The sequence below is a fragment of the Lepus europaeus genome, chromosome 22 (assembly GCF_033115175.1).
Source record: "Lepus europaeus isolate LE1 chromosome 22, mLepTim1.pri, whole genome shotgun sequence".
NCBI lineage: Eukaryota > Metazoa > Chordata > Mammalia > Lagomorpha > Leporidae > Lepus > Lepus europaeus.
In genome coordinates this window covers 26,387,767-26,404,511 of record NC_084848.1, presented here as the reverse complement: position 1 = coordinate 26,404,511, position 16,745 = coordinate 26,387,767, and the positions used below count along the sequence as shown (strand labels likewise).

Below are 16,745 nucleotides of genomic sequence, written 5' to 3'. Positions count from 1 at the left end.
CTTGGAAGCTGGGTTTGGAATGGTTCCTGGATTCCTTCTGCTTTGTTCTATTGATCAGAGCCGATCCAGGCCAACTCAAATCGAAAGGAAGGGAACAGAGATCTCACTTTTTAAGGGAGGAAAATAAAAAAATGCAAGGCCATCTCTAGTAGGCCAGAATCATACTTTGGGAAAAAGACATTTTTAAAGATAATTTTTTAAAAAGTGTTCATTTATTTTCATCTACTCAAAAGGCAGAGAGAGAGAGAGACAGAGAGAGAGAGAGAGAAACTAACTTCCATTGTTTGGTTCACTCCCCAAACGCCCACAACCCACAACATCCAAGGCCAGGCTGGCTTGGAGCCAGGAGACCAGAACTCCATCCTGGTCTCCTGCATGGGTGGCAGGGCCTAAGCACTGGAACCATCCCCTGCTGCCTCCCAGGACAGAGCTGGCTCTGACACTGACGCAGGCATCCCCAGCTGACTCACCCGCTACACCACAATGCCTGCCCTGACGTTTTCTTATTAATGTTTGTGTGCCTGGATACCTTGTTTATTGGGTTACAGACTCTCTCTCTCTCTCTCACACACACACACACACACACACACCCATCATTGCTTCTGGTGCACCATAGTGATTCTCCTTTTCCCATCTTGAAACTGCCCCCCCCGTGGGCAGAGCTTCTAGAATCCCTGTCACTTTGATTTATGATAGGTGCAGCCCTGGCTCAGCTGGCCGGTCCAGTTCAAGGCTTGAAGGGCCTGGATTTGACCCAGGGGAGTGGGGAGGGGCGTGTTCCACTCTTGTGCATCCGTGGAGCATCTTTCTCTTCTTTCCCGAGGTTTGGGCGTGGCTCAATTATTTTAGCTGCCTCTTAATTCCTGTAGGCAAATGCATGTAGTCCCAAACCGTGTCTCCTTTGTTTCAAATGTGAGGTACTCAGGGCCCCTCCTCCACTAACTGGGAATCCGGTCACCAATTCAGGAAAGGCCACGCTGTCACCACGCGCGCAGTGGGCCTGTTCACCCGAACGCCGTTTCCTCGGGAGCAGGTGCTGTGTGTTTTATTCTGCATTGGGGACTCCTCTGTGCCTAGCACCCGTCACTTACACAGATGTCACTCTACAAAGAGGTGACAAGCCAATGAAGGGGCCCTTTAGAACGTGAATGATCTGAATGGATGGGTGACCAGACTGGTCCAATGGGCCGGTCTGTTCCTCTCCAATTGTTCCTGCTGTGAGGTCTCTGCTCATGGATGTTCATTAAAAAAATGATTTGTTTTATTTACTTGGAAGGCAGAGTCTCACACACACACACACACACAGATCTGCCATCTGCTGGTTCACTTTACAAATAGTGCAATATCCAGGACTGGGCCAGGCTGAAGCCAGGAACCAGGAACTCCATTTGGGTCTCCTACATGGGTGACAGGGGCTCAAGCACTTGCGCCATCTCCTGCTGTTTTCCCAGGTGCATTCCTAGGGAGCAGAGCGGGGACTTGAACAAGCGCTCTGATATGGAACGCTGGCTTAGCCTGCTGCGCCATGATCCCGGCTCCTGGCTGTGTATTTTTGCTTCAGGAAGTCCCCTGGCTTCCGTCTCTGTCTCTATGGGGTGGGAGGCAGGCCACCGCGTGGGTGGTCTCCTGGAGCTGGAAGCTTTGGAGCTGCTCCAGGGGCTGGGCTGGGGTCCTCAGGGCTGATCCAGAGGCGGGGCCCAGGGCTGGGGTGTTCTCAGCTCTCAATGGGTCAAAGGCCACAGCTCAGAGCAGCTGCAGCCAAAGCGTGGAGACGCGGCAGGGAAGGCGCCTTTCTTCTGCTGGGTGTGTCCCCCGGCTGACCCACACCCTGGCTCTGATCACCAGCCAGAGCACCTGTGACCTCAGTGTCCTGGGGAGCCCGGCCTCAGTGAATAGGCTGCCAGGGCTGCTGCCTCCTAGGCCACGCCGCTCATCCTCCAAAGCCCAGGCGAGTCCCTGGCTCCCCACTGCCCTGTGGGTTTCTCCTGAGCAGCCTCCAATGAGGACCTGGGGCCAAGGAGAGAATGGGGGTCCCCTTTCCCCAATACACACACACACCCCTTGCAAGTCAGAAGCAGATGAGAGTTTGACAGTGGTTTGTATTTTTATTTTAAAGATTTATTTATTTATTTGAAAGTCAGAGTTACACAGAGAGAGAAGGAGAGGCAGAGAAAGAGAGAGAGAGAGGTCTTCCATCTGCTGATTCACTCCCCAGTTGGCCGCAACGGCCGGAGCTGTGCCGATCCGAAGCCAGGAGCCAGGAGCCAGGAGCCAGGAGCCTCTTCCCAGTCTCCCATGTAGGTCCTGAGGCCCAAGGACCTGGGCCATCTTCCATTGCTTTCCCAGGCCATAGCAGAGAGCTGGATCAGAAATAGAGCAGCCAGGACTCAAACTGGCGCCCATATGGGATGCCAGCACTGCAGGCGGCGGCTTAACCCGCTATGCCACAGCACCGGCCCCAGTGGTTTGAATTTTTAAAAATGTGATTTTTTTTTCATGCTAAGGCATGAAGGAGGAAGTTGGGAAGAAAAGACAGGGCAGCAGATGCTTGCATTCAGCAGCCCGAGCAGGTGGGAGATGGTATAGTTCAGTCCTGGGGGGACCCAGGCCAGGATGTCTCCCCAAAGGCCAGAGGAGACTGGGAACACCCCCTCATCTTCACTCTGGGTCCGGAGAGCTGGGTCCTGGGCTGGGAGTGGGGTGGCCTGGTGTGGGGGAGGGGCACTGTGTCCAGACGGTCTAGGACAAGGCCACGACTACATCTTAGGAGTTCCTTGGTAGGGATGAGGTGGACCTCGGGGTGCTAGAGGAGCAGGCCTGACCACCCTGAGGGCAGCTTCAGGAACAGTCTCCAATGGCCACCCAGGGCCACTGGGACTGGATCCTGGAGCCCCACCAGCATGGTGGAGGCTTTCACATCAGAAATGAGAAACGAAGGCAGGAGGAAACCCCGTGTTCCCTGGCAAGCTAGAGACAAGGGTGTGGCTCGGACCCCCAATTCGCTTCTTCCGCGTCTCCGGCTGTCACTTTGCTTCTCGAGCCTCAGTCTCCTCGGGTGTTGACATGAGGGAGGGCATGTGGTCCAGCGGTAGGGATGCCACGTGGGATGCCTGCATCCCATGTTGGAGTGCCTGGGTTCGAGTCCTGGCTCCGCCTGATTCCATCCTCCTGCTGATTGCACACTCTGCAGGCAGCAGGTGATGGCTAGAGTATCGGGTTCCTGCTGCCCGTGTGGAAGTCCCAGATGGAATTCCTGCCTCCTGGCTTTGGCCTGGCCCAATCCTAGCTGTTGCAAGCATTTGGGAGGTGAACCAGAAGATGGAAGATCTCCTTTACTCTTTCTGTCTCTGTCCATCTCTTTCAAATAAACAAAAGTTTTCAAAAAGGAGGGAAGAAAGAGAAAACTATCATACTACACACTGACATGTTCTCTCATCAGCAGAGCGATTTAAAAATTTTATTTTTAAATTTTTCATTTTAAGGGCTGGCTTTGTTGGTGCAATAGGTTAAGCCTCAGCCTGCAGCACCAGCATCCCATATGGGCACCAGTTTGGGTCCTGGTTGCTTCCAATTCAGCTCCCTGCTAATGTGCCTGGGAAAAGAGGGGAGGATGGGCTGAGTCCTTGGACCCTGCATCTACATGGATGACCTGCAGGAAGCTCCTGGCTTCAGCCTGGTCAGCCCTGGCTGTTGCGGCCATTTGGGGAGTGAACCCGCAGATGGAAGATCTCTCTCTCTCTTTGAAACTCTGCCTTTCAAATAAATAAATAACTCTTTAAAAAGATTTTTTTTTCATTTTGTTTGAAAGGCCAAAGAGGTCTTGCATCTACTGGTGAACCACCCCAAATGCTCAAAACAGTCAGGGCTGGGCAGGCCAAAACCAAGAGCTAGGCGCTCAATTGGGGTCTCCCATATGGGTGGCCGAGACAGACTTGAGCCATCACCTGCTACTTCCTAGGGAGCACATTAGCAGGAAGCTGGATTGGAAGTAGAGCAGCTGGGACTTGAATCAGGCTGTCTGATATGGGATGTGGGTGCCCACGCAGTGAGTTAACTTGCTAAGGCAAACAGCCGTCCCCTGAGCTCCCTGAGCAAGTTTTTCTTTTTAAAAAACATTTATTTATTTGAAAGGCAGAGTGATATAGAGAGAGGGACAGACGGAGAGAAAGATCTTCCATCTACCATTTCACTCCCCCAATGGTTGCACCTGCCAAGTCCAGGACAGGCCAAAATCAGGAGCCTGGAACTCCATCCAGGGCACCCATGTGGGTGGCAAGGGTCCAAGCACTTGGGCCATCATCCTCCCCTGCCTTCCCAGGTGCATTGGCTGGGAGCTGGAGTGCAAATGGAGCTGTTGGAGCTCGAGCTGTCACTCTGGTATGGGACACCGGAGTTGCAAGAAGCAGTTTAACCAGCTGTACCACCACATCTGCCCCTGAGTAGGCCTTTTTACTTTTTTCTTTTTTAAGATTTATTTCAAAGTTAGAGTTACACAGAGAGAGAAGGAGAGGCAGAGAGAGAGAGAGAGAGAGAGGTCTTCTATCCGCTGGTTCACTTCCCAATTGGCCACAAAGGCTGGAGCTGCGCCAATCCGAAGCCAGGAGCCAGGAGCTTCCTCCAGGTCTCCCACACAGGTGTAGGGACCCAAGCACTTGGGCCATCTTCCACTGCTTTCCCAGGCCATAGCAGAGAGCTGGATCTGAAGTCGTGCAGCCAGTGCTCAAAGCGGCACCCATCTGGGATCTGGCACTGCAGGCAGTGGCTTTACCTGCTATGCCACAGCGCCAGCTCCTCCGAGTAGGCTTTTAAGATGAGGAAACTGAGGCTCTGAACAGGTGATGTGTCCCTTCCCCCATGTCCTGCTTCATCTGTCCCACTCCCATCTTCTGCTGGGGCAGACACACGCCAGACAAGCTGCTTCCATACTACTTTATTCAAGAGAATCTGCCTTGGCAGTCTGAGGGCCCGCAGGGGAGGCTTGGTGGGGCTCATGGACCACGGGGGGAGCTGCTCCCTTTGCCATGGCCACGGGGCTAGGACACAGGGGCCCCTCCCCCTGGTGACCTCATCCGCACTGCCCGGCTGCTCCCTGTCCAGCCTGGGGCCCACTCTGCCTGTGTCCCTGCAGGGTGGGAGGCCTCAGCTGGGAAGAGCTCTGTCTGCAACAAGCGGGTGATAATATGTGAGGACAACCACGGGGGGCTCTCCTGGGCAAAAGCCCCCAGGCAGGCTCCACCCACCAGAGCTGAACAGTCTGAGCTACAGCCGGGGACAAGGAGGACATGTCCGGGGATGAGGGCGTGGCCGGATCCCTCCCCTCTTACCTCCCTCCCCCCAGGGCCCCCAAAGCTGTGCGGAGCCTGAGGCCCAGGAACAAGGGGTGGGCACCCCTCTGTTTCCCTCTCCAGTGCCCTGGAGACCCCCGGAGCCTCCGGGTCGGGGCTCGCCCCCACAAGGCCACGCGTCTTGCTTCTTCCCCAGGCGACGCTCCTGCGGGTGTGCAGCCGGCTTCCTTCTTTCTCTCACGTTCTGTTTAAGGCACTGAGTTCCTGAGGGTCCTGTCCCTCCCTGCCCCTGTCCTGGCGGGAGTGAGTCGTTCAGCAGGGCTACAGTTGGCGAATAAATAGGGGCAGGGACCAGCGGGGAGGTGACTGAGACTGTGACGGAAATAAATACACGAGCCGGGTGTGGGGTCTCTCCTCCGAGGGGCTGGTTACCTCCGGGGAGCAGCATCAGTGCACCTGCCAGAGAGCAGACACAGACAGGGGCGGGTGATCAGCACTGTGTGCAGGCGCCCGGCCCCCAGGAGCAGCTTGGATGGGAAGCGTGGAGGCGGGGACGCGGCGTTCCTGGACTCCTGCTTGCCCTGAGGCCCACAGGAGCACCCAGCACTCAGCGGGGTGACCAGCCCTGCGCTAAGCCCTAGACAATGGCCGGGCAGAGGAAAGCCAGGCCCCGGGACAGCACAGCCAGGTGAGCGGTGGTCACCCTACAGGCATCAGCCTCCAGTGGGCCAGGGTGGACCTTCAGACACACGTGAGGATGGTTTTTTTTTTTTTTTTTGACAGAGTGGACAGTGAGAGAGAGAAACAGAGAGAAAGGTCTTCCTTTTCCATTGGTTCACCCCCCCAGTGGCCACTGTGGTCGGCGCGCTGCGGCCGGCACACCGTGCCGTGCTGATCCAAAACCAGGAGCCAGGTGCTTCCCCTGGTCTCCCAGGCGGGTGCAGGGCCCAAGGACTTGGGCCATCCTCCACTGCCTTCCCGGGCCACAGCAGAGAGCTGGACTGGAAGAGGAGCAACCGGGACTAGAACCTGGTGCCCATATGGGATGCTGGTGCCGCAGGCGGAGGATTAGCCTATTGAGCCATGGCGCTGGCCAGAAAACGGGGTTTTTACACCAATTTTCAGCAGCTTTGAAGCTGTTTGCTTGGGAAGGGGCTGAGGTCCACTCTCCCGGCTGCTACTGCCCTTTCCAAACCCTCGCCAGCGGCCTTGGGACCAGCTACGAGTCCTCTGGGGACACGCGACAAGGGCGACTTGAAATCTTGACGTAGCTGTTGAGAAAGCAGAGACAACAGGGGAAGCGAGCCAGGCCTAAAATGCCTTCTGGCAAAAGTCGAGAACCGAACTCAACGCTCAGCCAATGCAGCGCCAGCAGTCCTCTTTCTGAGGCCATCGGCTCAGATGTGACAAAATCACGTGGAGGGAGTCCAGAAAAAAGGTGGCTGAGTGACATCCTGCCCCTCTCGCTTGCTCAAGGGAGCTTGGATTCCCACCTTTTTCATCTAGAAGCAGTAATGAAGAGGAACAGAGTCTACGGGACTCAGCCTGGCAGGCGCTGGCCTTGGTCAACGACTTCATTAACTAACTGGAAAGAGGTGGCCACTGGTGTCCCAGAGACGCACCCCAGGGATGGCCGGGCTTCCCCGCTGCACGCTCGTTACAGTGGGATGCCGTTGTCTCGTTTTGATCAAGTAGGACTAAGGACGATGACTTCGATAATCCACTCCAGGAGCCAATTTAATTTCATTTTATGCTCCCAGGAGACTGAAGATAATTCAAATGCACACACCATTTCGGTGGCAGACAAGTTGGACAAGGAGATAAAGAAAAGACTTCTGATCATTAAACATAATGGCCCACGAGGCCGAAATTCTGCAACGAAACTGAAATGGGAATAAATGCTCAAGGGCCCAAGAAAAGATGTAAATTTATCGCTATTAAAGAGGGTGTGGCCTTATTTTATTATTTCTGCTATCCATTTTCTCAAAAAAAAAAAAAATGGATGAGGGTGACTATTAGGATGGCATATTCCATAGGCTCTACCCGCAGCATTACAGAATAGCTGCCCCTTAAAACATTAATATTTAGGGGCCGGCGCTGTGGCGTGGTGGGTAAAGCCGCCATTTGCAGTACTGGCATCCCATATGGGCATTGGCTTGGGGCCCGGCTGTTCCACTTCCAATCCAGCTCTCTGCTGTGGCCTGGGAAAGCAGTAGAAGATGGCCCAAGTCCTTGCACCTGCGTGGGAGACCGGAGGAAGCTCCTGGCTCCTGGTTTCGGATTGGCTCAACTCCGGCCATTACAGCCATCTGGGAAGTGAACCAGCAGATGGAAGACCCCTCTTTCTCTCTCTCTCTGCCTCTCTGAAACTATGCCTTTTAAATAAATAATCAAATCTTTCAAAAAATTAATATTTAGAATGTGCCAGAAGTGATGTGCTTTGCAACTGCGTATAAATGTTGGTGAAAAAGTCCAGTGTTAACTTGAAAAGGCGGGAGGGAGCACCTAGGCTCTTGAAATTCTTTCAGGAAATCTGAAGGCCGCGGCCCTGGGACGGGGCACTTCCTCCTGGGCCGTAAGCCTTGGGGGCCCAGGCTTCCCAGAATCCCTGTCTTCAGGGCATGGAGTGGAACTCTCTGCTGATGAGGATGGAGGAGCAGGCCCGGGGCTCAGGCCTGGGGTCAGTCCCATTCCCATAGCATTACATGGTCTTGGAGCAGGACACTTGGGTCCTGGAGGAGAACCCGGTGTGACTGATTTACTGGGCACGCGAAATCTTTTGTCCGTACTATTTCCTCTTGCCTGTTTGGGTGGTCCTTTCTCTAAGCCTTCTCTCCCAGCCACCCTGGGGGGTGCTCCAGCCTGCTGCCCCCAGGTGTGAGGCCAAGATGGGCAGGTGACATGGAGAGGTGAGAGGGATCAAGGGGGCGCCGAGGCAGAAACACCGGCCTGGAGCCAGTGGGGGCTCTCAGAAGCAGCCCTAGACAGCGTCTCGGGGTGGCTGGACTCCAGCGCGGTCCTGGTACTAAGTGCGTGGGACATTCTTGTAGACATACGGAGTGCTCCGTGGCCCCTGCCTCTCACTCGTCACGGGAGAACTAGGCTCGCAAAGGGGAAATGGCTCGTTCATGGTCACATTGAGACTTAGGGCTCAGCCAGGGCCAGAGCCAAGGTCCCCTGACATCTCTGAGCGGGTGCAGCCATCTGCTTGGGGCCCCCGTGAGTCCCTGAGCCTTGCCTCTCCCCCTCCCTGACCGCTGACCCCTGGGGCCCAGCCTCCTTGCCATCCCTGGGCTCCCGGCGCACTCACAGGTGACAGTCTGTGGGTTTCTGCTTCTCTCTCTTCCTCTTCCCCCTGCCCTTGAGTCTCCTCCTGCAATAAGCCAAAAGCATCAGGACGGGGGTGGGGGCGGGGCCCCCATGCGGGGAGAGGGGCTGGCAGGCCTGAGATTAGCCCCAAGCCCCAGCCAGGCCACTTACCATTCTGGCTTCATCTTGTCCCGCAGCGGCCTGGGGAAACAGAGAGAGGGGTGGAGTGGAGAGGAAGTGGGAATCAGGGAGGCGAGAAGTGGGGGCTCCTCCCTACCCCCAACTCCTGGGCTCAAGACAGCCTGAGTGCTGGCCCTGCGGTTGACATGGAGGCCACTAGGGGGTAGCATGGAACCGGCAAGGGAGAGACTGGGGCGGCCTGTGCGCCTGGCCAGGGACTCGGGGCTCTGGCGACCCCACAGGACAGGTATGAATTTCTTCTGGGGGCTCCGCACACCCCCTTTCTGCACTCCCCAGCTTGCTGGCACCAAACCCCGGCTCTTGCAAGTCTGTGCTCTGTGGTGTCGCTCGGTTTCTTTTCCTCTCTGCCTGGCAGCTTCCACAATGGCCCCCGAGGGTGGCCAGGGATGCCGAGGCCCAGCGCCAGGACGGCTGCCTGTCAGGGCACAGCCCCCGCCCCACCCAGGCAGCAGCAAGGGCCTGGGTGAGGACAGGCACCACAGTCACCAGGCAGGTCCCGGGGCTGTTGTCCCAGAGTGAGAAGAAAGGTGTCCCTGTTGCTCAGCCTGCTGAATGGGGACGTGGCCATGGTCTTCCCTGGGAACAGTGCAGGGGGTGGTGTGGTGACAGCAGCCTCCATGCCAAGGAATGCGGCCCCAGGCTGGCTCCTCCCAGAGCCCTCTGGAACCGCCAGGTGGTATTGCTCCAGAGTGGGCAAATCAGAGACTCTTGGGCTCAGTCTCCGTGTCTGCCTGCCTGCCCCGGAAGACTGACTGTGAGGGCACAGGTGAGGTGGAAGGTGAAAGGTCACCCATCAGTGAGCAAGGCTCCGGCTGGGAGGGAGGAGACCGGTGCTGGCATCACTGGTAGTGTGGTGAAGAAGGCCTGGAGCCCTGGGCACTATGAAGGACCAAGCCCAGGGCAGGACTGGGGCCACGGGACAACGTGGTAATGGCCGTGAGAAGTAGCACGAAAAAGAGCTTAGGAGGCAGACAGGCCTGAGTTGCAGTCCCCACTCGCCAAGGCAAATCCCACAGCTGTGCCCAGCCTGGGTTTCCTCATCTGTTAACTGGGGACCAGCAACTGCACCCACCTCCTAGGGTTGTTAGGAGAGCAGGGATTTGTCTGTCTGTGACCTAAGCATCTAGGATAGTGCCTGGCCCACAGCAGGTGCTCAGTACAGATGTATAAATAGATGAAACATCCAAGGGTCTGGTGTGGGGCTAGGCACAGAGCAGGTACACGCTAAGTGGTTTTTGCACCCCAAGCTGGGCTCTGGAGCTCAAGTCCAAGGCCCAGTGGCCCGAGGAGCAGCGTCCCAGCCCAAGTCCTCCTCCCAGCACTTGGCCGGCTGCACCAGGCCTGCTGCTCCCTGCACTGACTGAACTGCAAGTGCCCCAGGCACAGACACAAGGCTGGGTGGGGAAGGGTAGGGGGCAGAGCTGCTGCCACTTTGGACACCTCTGTGCCTCCTTCTGCCCCTTGTCCTGCTACTCCGCAGCTTGCTCCCTCCCAGGGGCACGCAGGCCGGTGGGGACCAAGCCTAGCCTTGCAGCGTCTATGCCTCCCTCCTGTCCCGGGGCCCGTCTTGGAGGAGGAAGATGACCATTCCCCTGCAAGTCTGGGAGGGCCCTAGGCTTCCTCTTCCCTCTCCTGCTGCTGGGAGCAGCTCCCCGGGCCAAACTGGCTGGTGCGGAGGAGGGAGCAGCCCCCCCCCCCCCCCCCCCCGTCTGGCAGCTGGCTTCCTGGGACTTGGCCTCTGTGTTCCGGGGGACTGTCCCTGCTGCCCGCTCCAGGACTTACCTGCACTCACAGCGCACGTGCTGAGAGAACGCCATCTCCACGTAGAAGGGCCGGTCCCCAGCGCGGATCTTCAGGAGCTGTGGGAAGGAAAACACGGATGCCTGGAGGAGGCATGGCCCCCGGGTTGCCGCCCACGGTCCTTTCGAGGACAGGGTGCTTATCACCCTGCTTCCCATCAACCACCGCAGGTCCCCCTCCAGCTTCAAGTGGGGGCAGGTGGCTCTCCCACCTGCACGTGGACCCGGGGAGGCCCCTGTCCCTCCCCAGCCAGGGCCACCCGCACAGTGGCGGTGCAGGCACAGGACCCATGCTCTGGAGCCGGAGAGACCTGCGCTCACATCCCAGCTCTCCCACCTGCAGAGCAAAGTCTGCGCATCTCTGAACCTCAAGCTGCTCATCTGTGAAAGGGGCACAGCGCCTGCCTGGAAGGCTGGAAGGAGGCAACTCCTGTGGCCCATGTAGAGCTGTGCCTGGCCCTAGTCTGGAAGATCTCGGTAAGCCACTGTGTGTTCATGCAGCCCAAGCGAAGCTCAGCAAGCGAGCGTGCTCCGGAAAGCACCGAACGCTCCCGGCGTAGACGAGGACGACTTCAATAGGAGCTTATTTCTTTCCCGGGCGCCACCAGACCCCCTGAATCTTGGGAGAGGGCTCAGGGAGAGCCTAGGGAAGCTGGGGAGGGTGGGGCTGAGGGGCTCGGAGCGAGTGGTGGAGCTCAGAAGGGGGGGTGCGGAAGCAGCCCCTGGGACCCTGCAGCCCCGCAGTTTCCATACGAAGAGCCGCCCTACCTGCATGGTGACATTGACGGTGTCCACCGGCACACAGTGCAGGTTCTCATCGCCACAGCAGCCGGTGCAGCGCAGCAGGGAGACGCAGGACGGGCTGAACACGTGCTCCATCTCGCTGGGGTACTCGGACACGACGTCCACCAGCCTCTCCAGCGCCCGGCAGTAGCTGCGGCCCCACACTTCTTGGAAGGGCACCACTACAAGGATGCAAGAAGCTGGTCACGCCGCTGGGACCTGCTGCTTGAAGCCTAGGACCGGCTCCCCGGCCCTGCCTGGCCTTGTGCGTCCAGCCCCTACACTCCACCTCGCCCCAGGAAGCCCCCAGCTCCGTCTGAGCCCCCCACAAAGGAATCCTTCTGGGACACCCACTGGGCCCTTTGCTCATCTGTGGGGCGCAGATCCCAGAGGAGCAGGTGTCTCAGGGTCCCAAGCTCTCTGCTCTGTTCTTGGCTCAGGCACCCACATCCGCCTTGGTTCTTGGAGAGTGCCCCAGCACTCTGCCGGGCATCGCCAGCCCCCCTCCACAGAGTTCCCCCAGTCCCTGCACTGGGCCAGGGCAGCACCATGCGCTGCGCTTTTGTGCCTCGTGGTCCAGACAGGCCGAGGTCATTCCACTCTGTTGCTTCCACCTAGAGAGTGCCTGCCCCCGCTGCTCCAGGCCGCGCCACCGCCTCGCTGAAGCCCTCTCCACCTATCCCACTAGGAACCATGCTGCTCCTTGGAGCGCAGCTTGGCCCCTGGAGCTGGTCTCACTGCAGCAGCACGGGGCCTGGGCGGGGGGTGGGGGGCTCTTATCTGCTTTGCGGCCACAGGGAGGCTGTGGAGGAGGGGTGTCGGTGAACACAGGCTGAACAATTCCTGGTGCTTAGGGCCCCCTGCCCCACTGCTCGGCTGCTGTGGGTGGAGTCTTTGAGGGGCTGATCTGGAATCTCTCAAAAGCTGCACCTCCTGCAGGTCCCTAGCAGAACCTCACATGGAGTGGCCAGAACCCAGGGACTGGCTTTGGTCCTGGCCCCGTCCTGGCTGTGTGACCTTGGGGAGGCCGCTTAGCCTTTCTGAGTAAGGTTTGCCAAGGCATCTCCGACCGCCTGGGACTCAGGGCACAAAAGCCAGCCTGGCACAGCCTTGAAACCGTGGGCAGAGGGACAGCCCCAGACCTCTGTCATCCTGAGCTGGCGGGGGAGGACAGGGGTGCTGGTCACCCTGCGGACCCTGCAGCCTCGCCCGTGGAGCCACGGCCCCTCCCGGCAGCCCCTCGCCTCCTTCCACGGCCCCTCCAAGGAGGCAGACGTGCCAAAGTCCCTTCCACGGAGTCTGTGAGGAGGAGTCTCAGGGTAACCTCAGAAGAAAACAAACTCTGGTCTCAGCAGCGGCCCTCAAGAAAGGCTGCAGGCGGAGGAAAACCCGTGGCCGTGGAGCAGGCGGGGCGGCCACTGAGGCACCGACCATGCTTATCTGGGCGGCCGTGGCTCCGCTCCGCCCTCCTCTGCTTTGGGAGAACTCGGGCCAGGCCGGGGGATCGGAAGCCCCCCTGACTGCCTCTCCCGGCCACTGGCCACTGCCCCAGAGCTGGCCCCGAAGCCCAGGGGAGCCTGCCTTTGCCAGGCAGGGTCAAGAGCCCGTCCCTGTGGCCAGCGCCAGGAGCTGTGTGTTTAGTCTAAAATCTTCATGGGCGCTACGTGACGCTGGGCGTTTCATCTCCGCCCCGGCAAACATAAATAACAGCATGGGAGTAGCCAGCCCCCAAGGTACCCCAAAGGCTCCAGCTCCAGCCTCGGGCCCCGCCATCGGGGAGGGGCGCCCCAGCCCCCACCCCGCAGCCAGCGTCAGCACAGGACAGATTCGCTTTCCTCACCCCCACATCTCATAGCACAGAGCCTGCATCAGCAGGTCCCAGGCCACGTCCGGCCGCACGGGCAGCGCGTGGCGGGGAGGGCTGAGCAGGAGGTGGGCCAGGGCCTGGGTGTGAGGGGCCGGCCCGGGGAGCGCAGTGACCGCTCCAGATGTGGGCCAAGCCCCTCAGGAAAGCGCTCACTCAGCTGCTCCCAGAGCACTTCCGCTGGCCCCAGACCTCACTGGGAGGGGGCTGGGAGCTAGGACTGGAGGCTGGGGCCACAAAAGGGCTCTCAGCTCCCTGGCCAGCCCTTCTGGCCCCGGCTACCTAGAGCCCAAGAGGGAGGAGATTCGAGAAAGGAAATGTGGCATCCTGGGAGTAAGTCTCTGCCCAGGCTGCTGGGGGGAGGGGCGAGGGCTGGAAGAGCCCGGCAGGTGCCCGGCCTGCCAGGGGGTCGCCCTGTGTGGCCACTGAGCCACTGGGCACCTGGCTTAGTCCTGTGCTGCTCCCAGAGGCACAGAATGCCCGTGCAAGGTGGAACCATGCTGTCCCTCACGAGAGGACGGCATTGTCAGATTGTGAGAACTGGGGCCACCATTCAGCCTCCCACCCCGGATGCTGGGAGATACATCCACCCATGCCTCCTCCATGGACTTGAGAATGCTGCAGTCTTAGAAAAAGAAAGAACTTTAGCTGTCGTGCAATCTCCTGTTCCCATTTTACAGATACAGAAACTGAGGCGCAAACATTGCCTGAATTAGACTAAAAGCAGGGTACTATGTGGAGGTGAGGGATGGGTCCCTCCCCAAACCCTAGCACCACCAGTGAAACCAAGGGCAGCTACCTCCCCTATCTGCCCAGAGGCCAAGGGTCCCAGGTGCCCGGGCATGGCGCAGCCCACAAGAGGCTGGCTGCCTGGCCGAGAGGCAGCAGGCAGCAGGCAGGCCAGCAGAGGGTGTTTCCAGCCTGCAGACGGCTATCACGCGTGTGCGTGTGCACGTCCCTACACGCCCCTCTCCCACGGCTCCGTGGGAAGCCTCGGCAGTGGTGTGTGGCCACCCTGCACGTCTCAGAGAGGCAGGGAGGGAGGAGCGAGGCAGGGGGCCTGGCACAGGCCTCCCGCCTCCTGCACGTATGTCTCCTTGGCAGAGTCTCCTCATTGCCCTTTGAAGATTCCCTCCTGATGCAACCCAGGGCGGGGAGTGGAGGGGCCGGGGAGGGCGCGACTTGTGTTCTGTTTGCAATCACTGGAGAGGCCTGGTCAGATCCCTGCCACTCCGCCAGGGCTGGGCTGCTGGGGAGGGCCTGTCCCCACCGCCCCCCACACACACCCTCTTTGCTTGCCCTCCGCGTCCAGCTCCCGGACCCCCAGGCTGCCCCTGGCACTCACTATCCATGCAGCCCTCCAAGATCGCATCTGCACCCTTACATCATGCTGGGAAGAGGCTCTGAGCCAGCTGGACGATGCCGGGCTGTCCTGGCCGCAGCCGGGCTCTCGGCGTGCTCGGTGACCCTGGCCCACGAATGCTCCTCTCTAGGCCTCTGGGTCAGAGTGGGTGGGTCTCTGAGGCCCGCCAGCCTCGGCAGCCAGGATGTGCAGCTCATGGACCCTCCCAAAAATATCATCAGCATGCACCCACCCTTCACACCCATCCCTTCCCGGCCTCTGCGGGAGGAGAAGCAGGGACCGGGTGCGCCCACAGCCCCAGCTGGCTGGCTTACCTTCCATCTCTGAGGAGCCGTTACCAGCAGACAAGGCCCACTGCTGCGGACAGAAAGGTGCAGACGTGAGAGGGGGCTGCCGTGGGGCTCTGTGCTCTGGGACAAACGTGATGGAGGCGGGGAGGGGCCCCTCCGAGCTCCCTGAGTGGTGCACTCTGCCCTCTCCCAGAGCAGCCTCTCTCCAGGGCTCCGCTGGGTCCCGCCCCTCTCTGGCCTCAGTTTCTCACACTGGGAGAAGGGTGGGAGGCTGGAGCTTTAGGACATCCTTTGCCATCCTGTGGGGTCTCCCTTTCCACCCAGCCCCCCCAGGCCAGCCCTGCTGGGCCCTGAACAGCACGCCTTGGCTGGGTGCCAGAGCCCAGAGGCGGTGATCAGCTGGTGGGAGCTGAGGGGCCAGAGCCGGTGGCGCCAGGAGCTGGTGCTGCTGGTAACGTTACACCTCTGGCCAGCCCTGCAGCAGGCAGGCAGGCAGGCGGCTGGACTGGCCAGTCCAGCCCACCCCTGGGCTTTGGCTGGGGACTCCCAGGGCAGTGCAGTGGGAAGGGAGCTCATTGGCTTTGTCAGGACTGCGATGCCCAAGCTGGCTCCCAGCCAGATTCACCCGGCTCCTGGGAAAAGGGTCCTGCTCACTTCCCCAGGCCCCTCATGCAGGACTTCCGGCCCCCAAGCCAGGGATGGAGGGCAAAATGAAACCCCTTGTCTCACCACCAGCCCACCCAGGAGCCCACCTCCCAAACTCCCACCTCCACCCAAACTCTGCCCTCTGGTGGGCAGGGCCTGGGCTATCCACCACCAGCCTCTTGGTCCAGCTTCCGCCCTACCAGGCCAGGTCAGAGGTCCTGGGGACGCCTGGCTGGTCACAGGGACTCCACCCTGACCACAAGGCCGGGGACCTGGCTGGGATCAGTGGACAGATGCTTTTAGCAAAGCAGTGAGGGTTCCAGGAACCAGACAGGGAGCCTCTCCCTCCCCTCCCTCCTGCCAAGACAGCCCCCAGCCCCACGCTGGGGACAGCCCAGCTGGGACTAGCTCCAGAGGTCAAGAGTCCAGTGCCAAACCCCTGGAAGCCTGCGGGCATCCTTGGAGCCCCCTGCCTGGAGTGTTGGGATGGGCAGATCTGGCCGGCCAGGCTGGGAAGAGGGACGTTCTTACCTGGGGGGGCACGGCGGGCAGCGCCAGCCCGGTCAGGAGCTGCAGGAAGCAAGTGAACAACCTCATGGTGGGCATCTGCTCAGACTTCCAGAGCCAGGGTGCTCCAGGGGGAAACAACCATGCTCATCCCCCCGGGGCGGCCCTGCACCGGAGCAGAGGCGCGGGGAGGGGGCAGGCCGTCCCCCTCAGCGCTGCTCCGAGGCCGCCGCCGGCCTCAGCATCCTCTGGACGCCCTGGGGAGTCAGGAGCCCACAGGTACGGCTGCGCTGGGGAACCTGCCGCGGCGTGGCCCGGTGGCGCGCGGCGGGGCGGGACAGGCGGGTCCCCGGGAAGGTCCGTCGGGCGCCGCGTGCGTCCTCCGGTCCTCCTGGCGGCCGGGCAGTTGTCTGAAGATGCAGTTTCCTGCTCAGACAGCAGCTCCCTTCTGAAGCTGTCGGCGACAGGATTTCTGGGCTGTGCATCGGGGCGGGGCTCCAGGCCGGCCCCGCCCACCGAGGCTCCGGACTCGCAGCCGCGGGAGCTGAGAGCCCTGCCCTGGAGGAGAGGGGGCGGGGGTTGGGACGGCGGCGGGGCCCCCAGCGCGCTCCACCGTGCAGAGCGAGGAAGGGGCGCTGCCTACGTAGCCCCTACACCCTGCCGAACTGCCCCCGCCCGCGCCCAGCCCGTGCCTGCCCA

General features: G+C 60.0%; 1 protein-coding gene across 2 annotated transcripts; it reads right to left on the bottom strand.

The window, feature by feature from the left end:
• Positions 1-4,803: 4,803 nt before the first annotated feature.
• Positions 4,804-16,334, bottom strand: PGF (placental growth factor). Of its 2 annotated transcripts, XM_062181367.1 has the most exons (7): positions 16,071-16,306; positions 14,919-14,961; positions 11,363-11,559; positions 10,578-10,654; positions 8,766-8,795; positions 8,596-8,658; positions 4,805-5,741 (listed from the first exon to the last, which is right to left on the bottom strand). In XM_062181367.1, the coding sequence occupies exons 1-7, from the start codon at positions 16,143-16,145 to the stop codon at positions 5,714-5,716; spliced, it is 513 nt and encodes a 170-aa protein (XP_062037351.1). In that variant the 5' UTR covers positions 16,146-16,306; the 3' UTR covers positions 4,805-5,713. The 2 variants fall into 2 exon arrangements, with proteins under 2 accessions (XP_062037352.1, XP_062037351.1); XM_062181368.1 differs by lacking the exon at positions 8,596-8,658 and having other exon boundaries at positions 4,804-5,741; positions 16,071-16,334.
• Positions 16,335-16,745: the final 411 nt, after the last annotated feature.

Excerpts from the sequence above, each read along its gene's own strand:
- PGF (XM_062181367.1), bottom strand. The coding sequence starts at position 16,145 with ATGCCCACCATGAGGTTGTTCACTTGCTTCCTGCAGCTCCTGACCGGG. Across the intron at positions 11,560-14,918 it reads CGGCTCCTCAGAGATGGAAG|TGGTGCCCTTCCAAGAAGTG; the intron begins GTAAGCCAGCCA and ends GCATCCTTGTAG. Across the intron at positions 8,796-10,577 it reads CACGTGCGCTGTGAGTGCAG|GCCGCTGCGGGACAAGATGA; the intron begins GTAAGTCCTGGA and ends CTGTTTCCCCAG.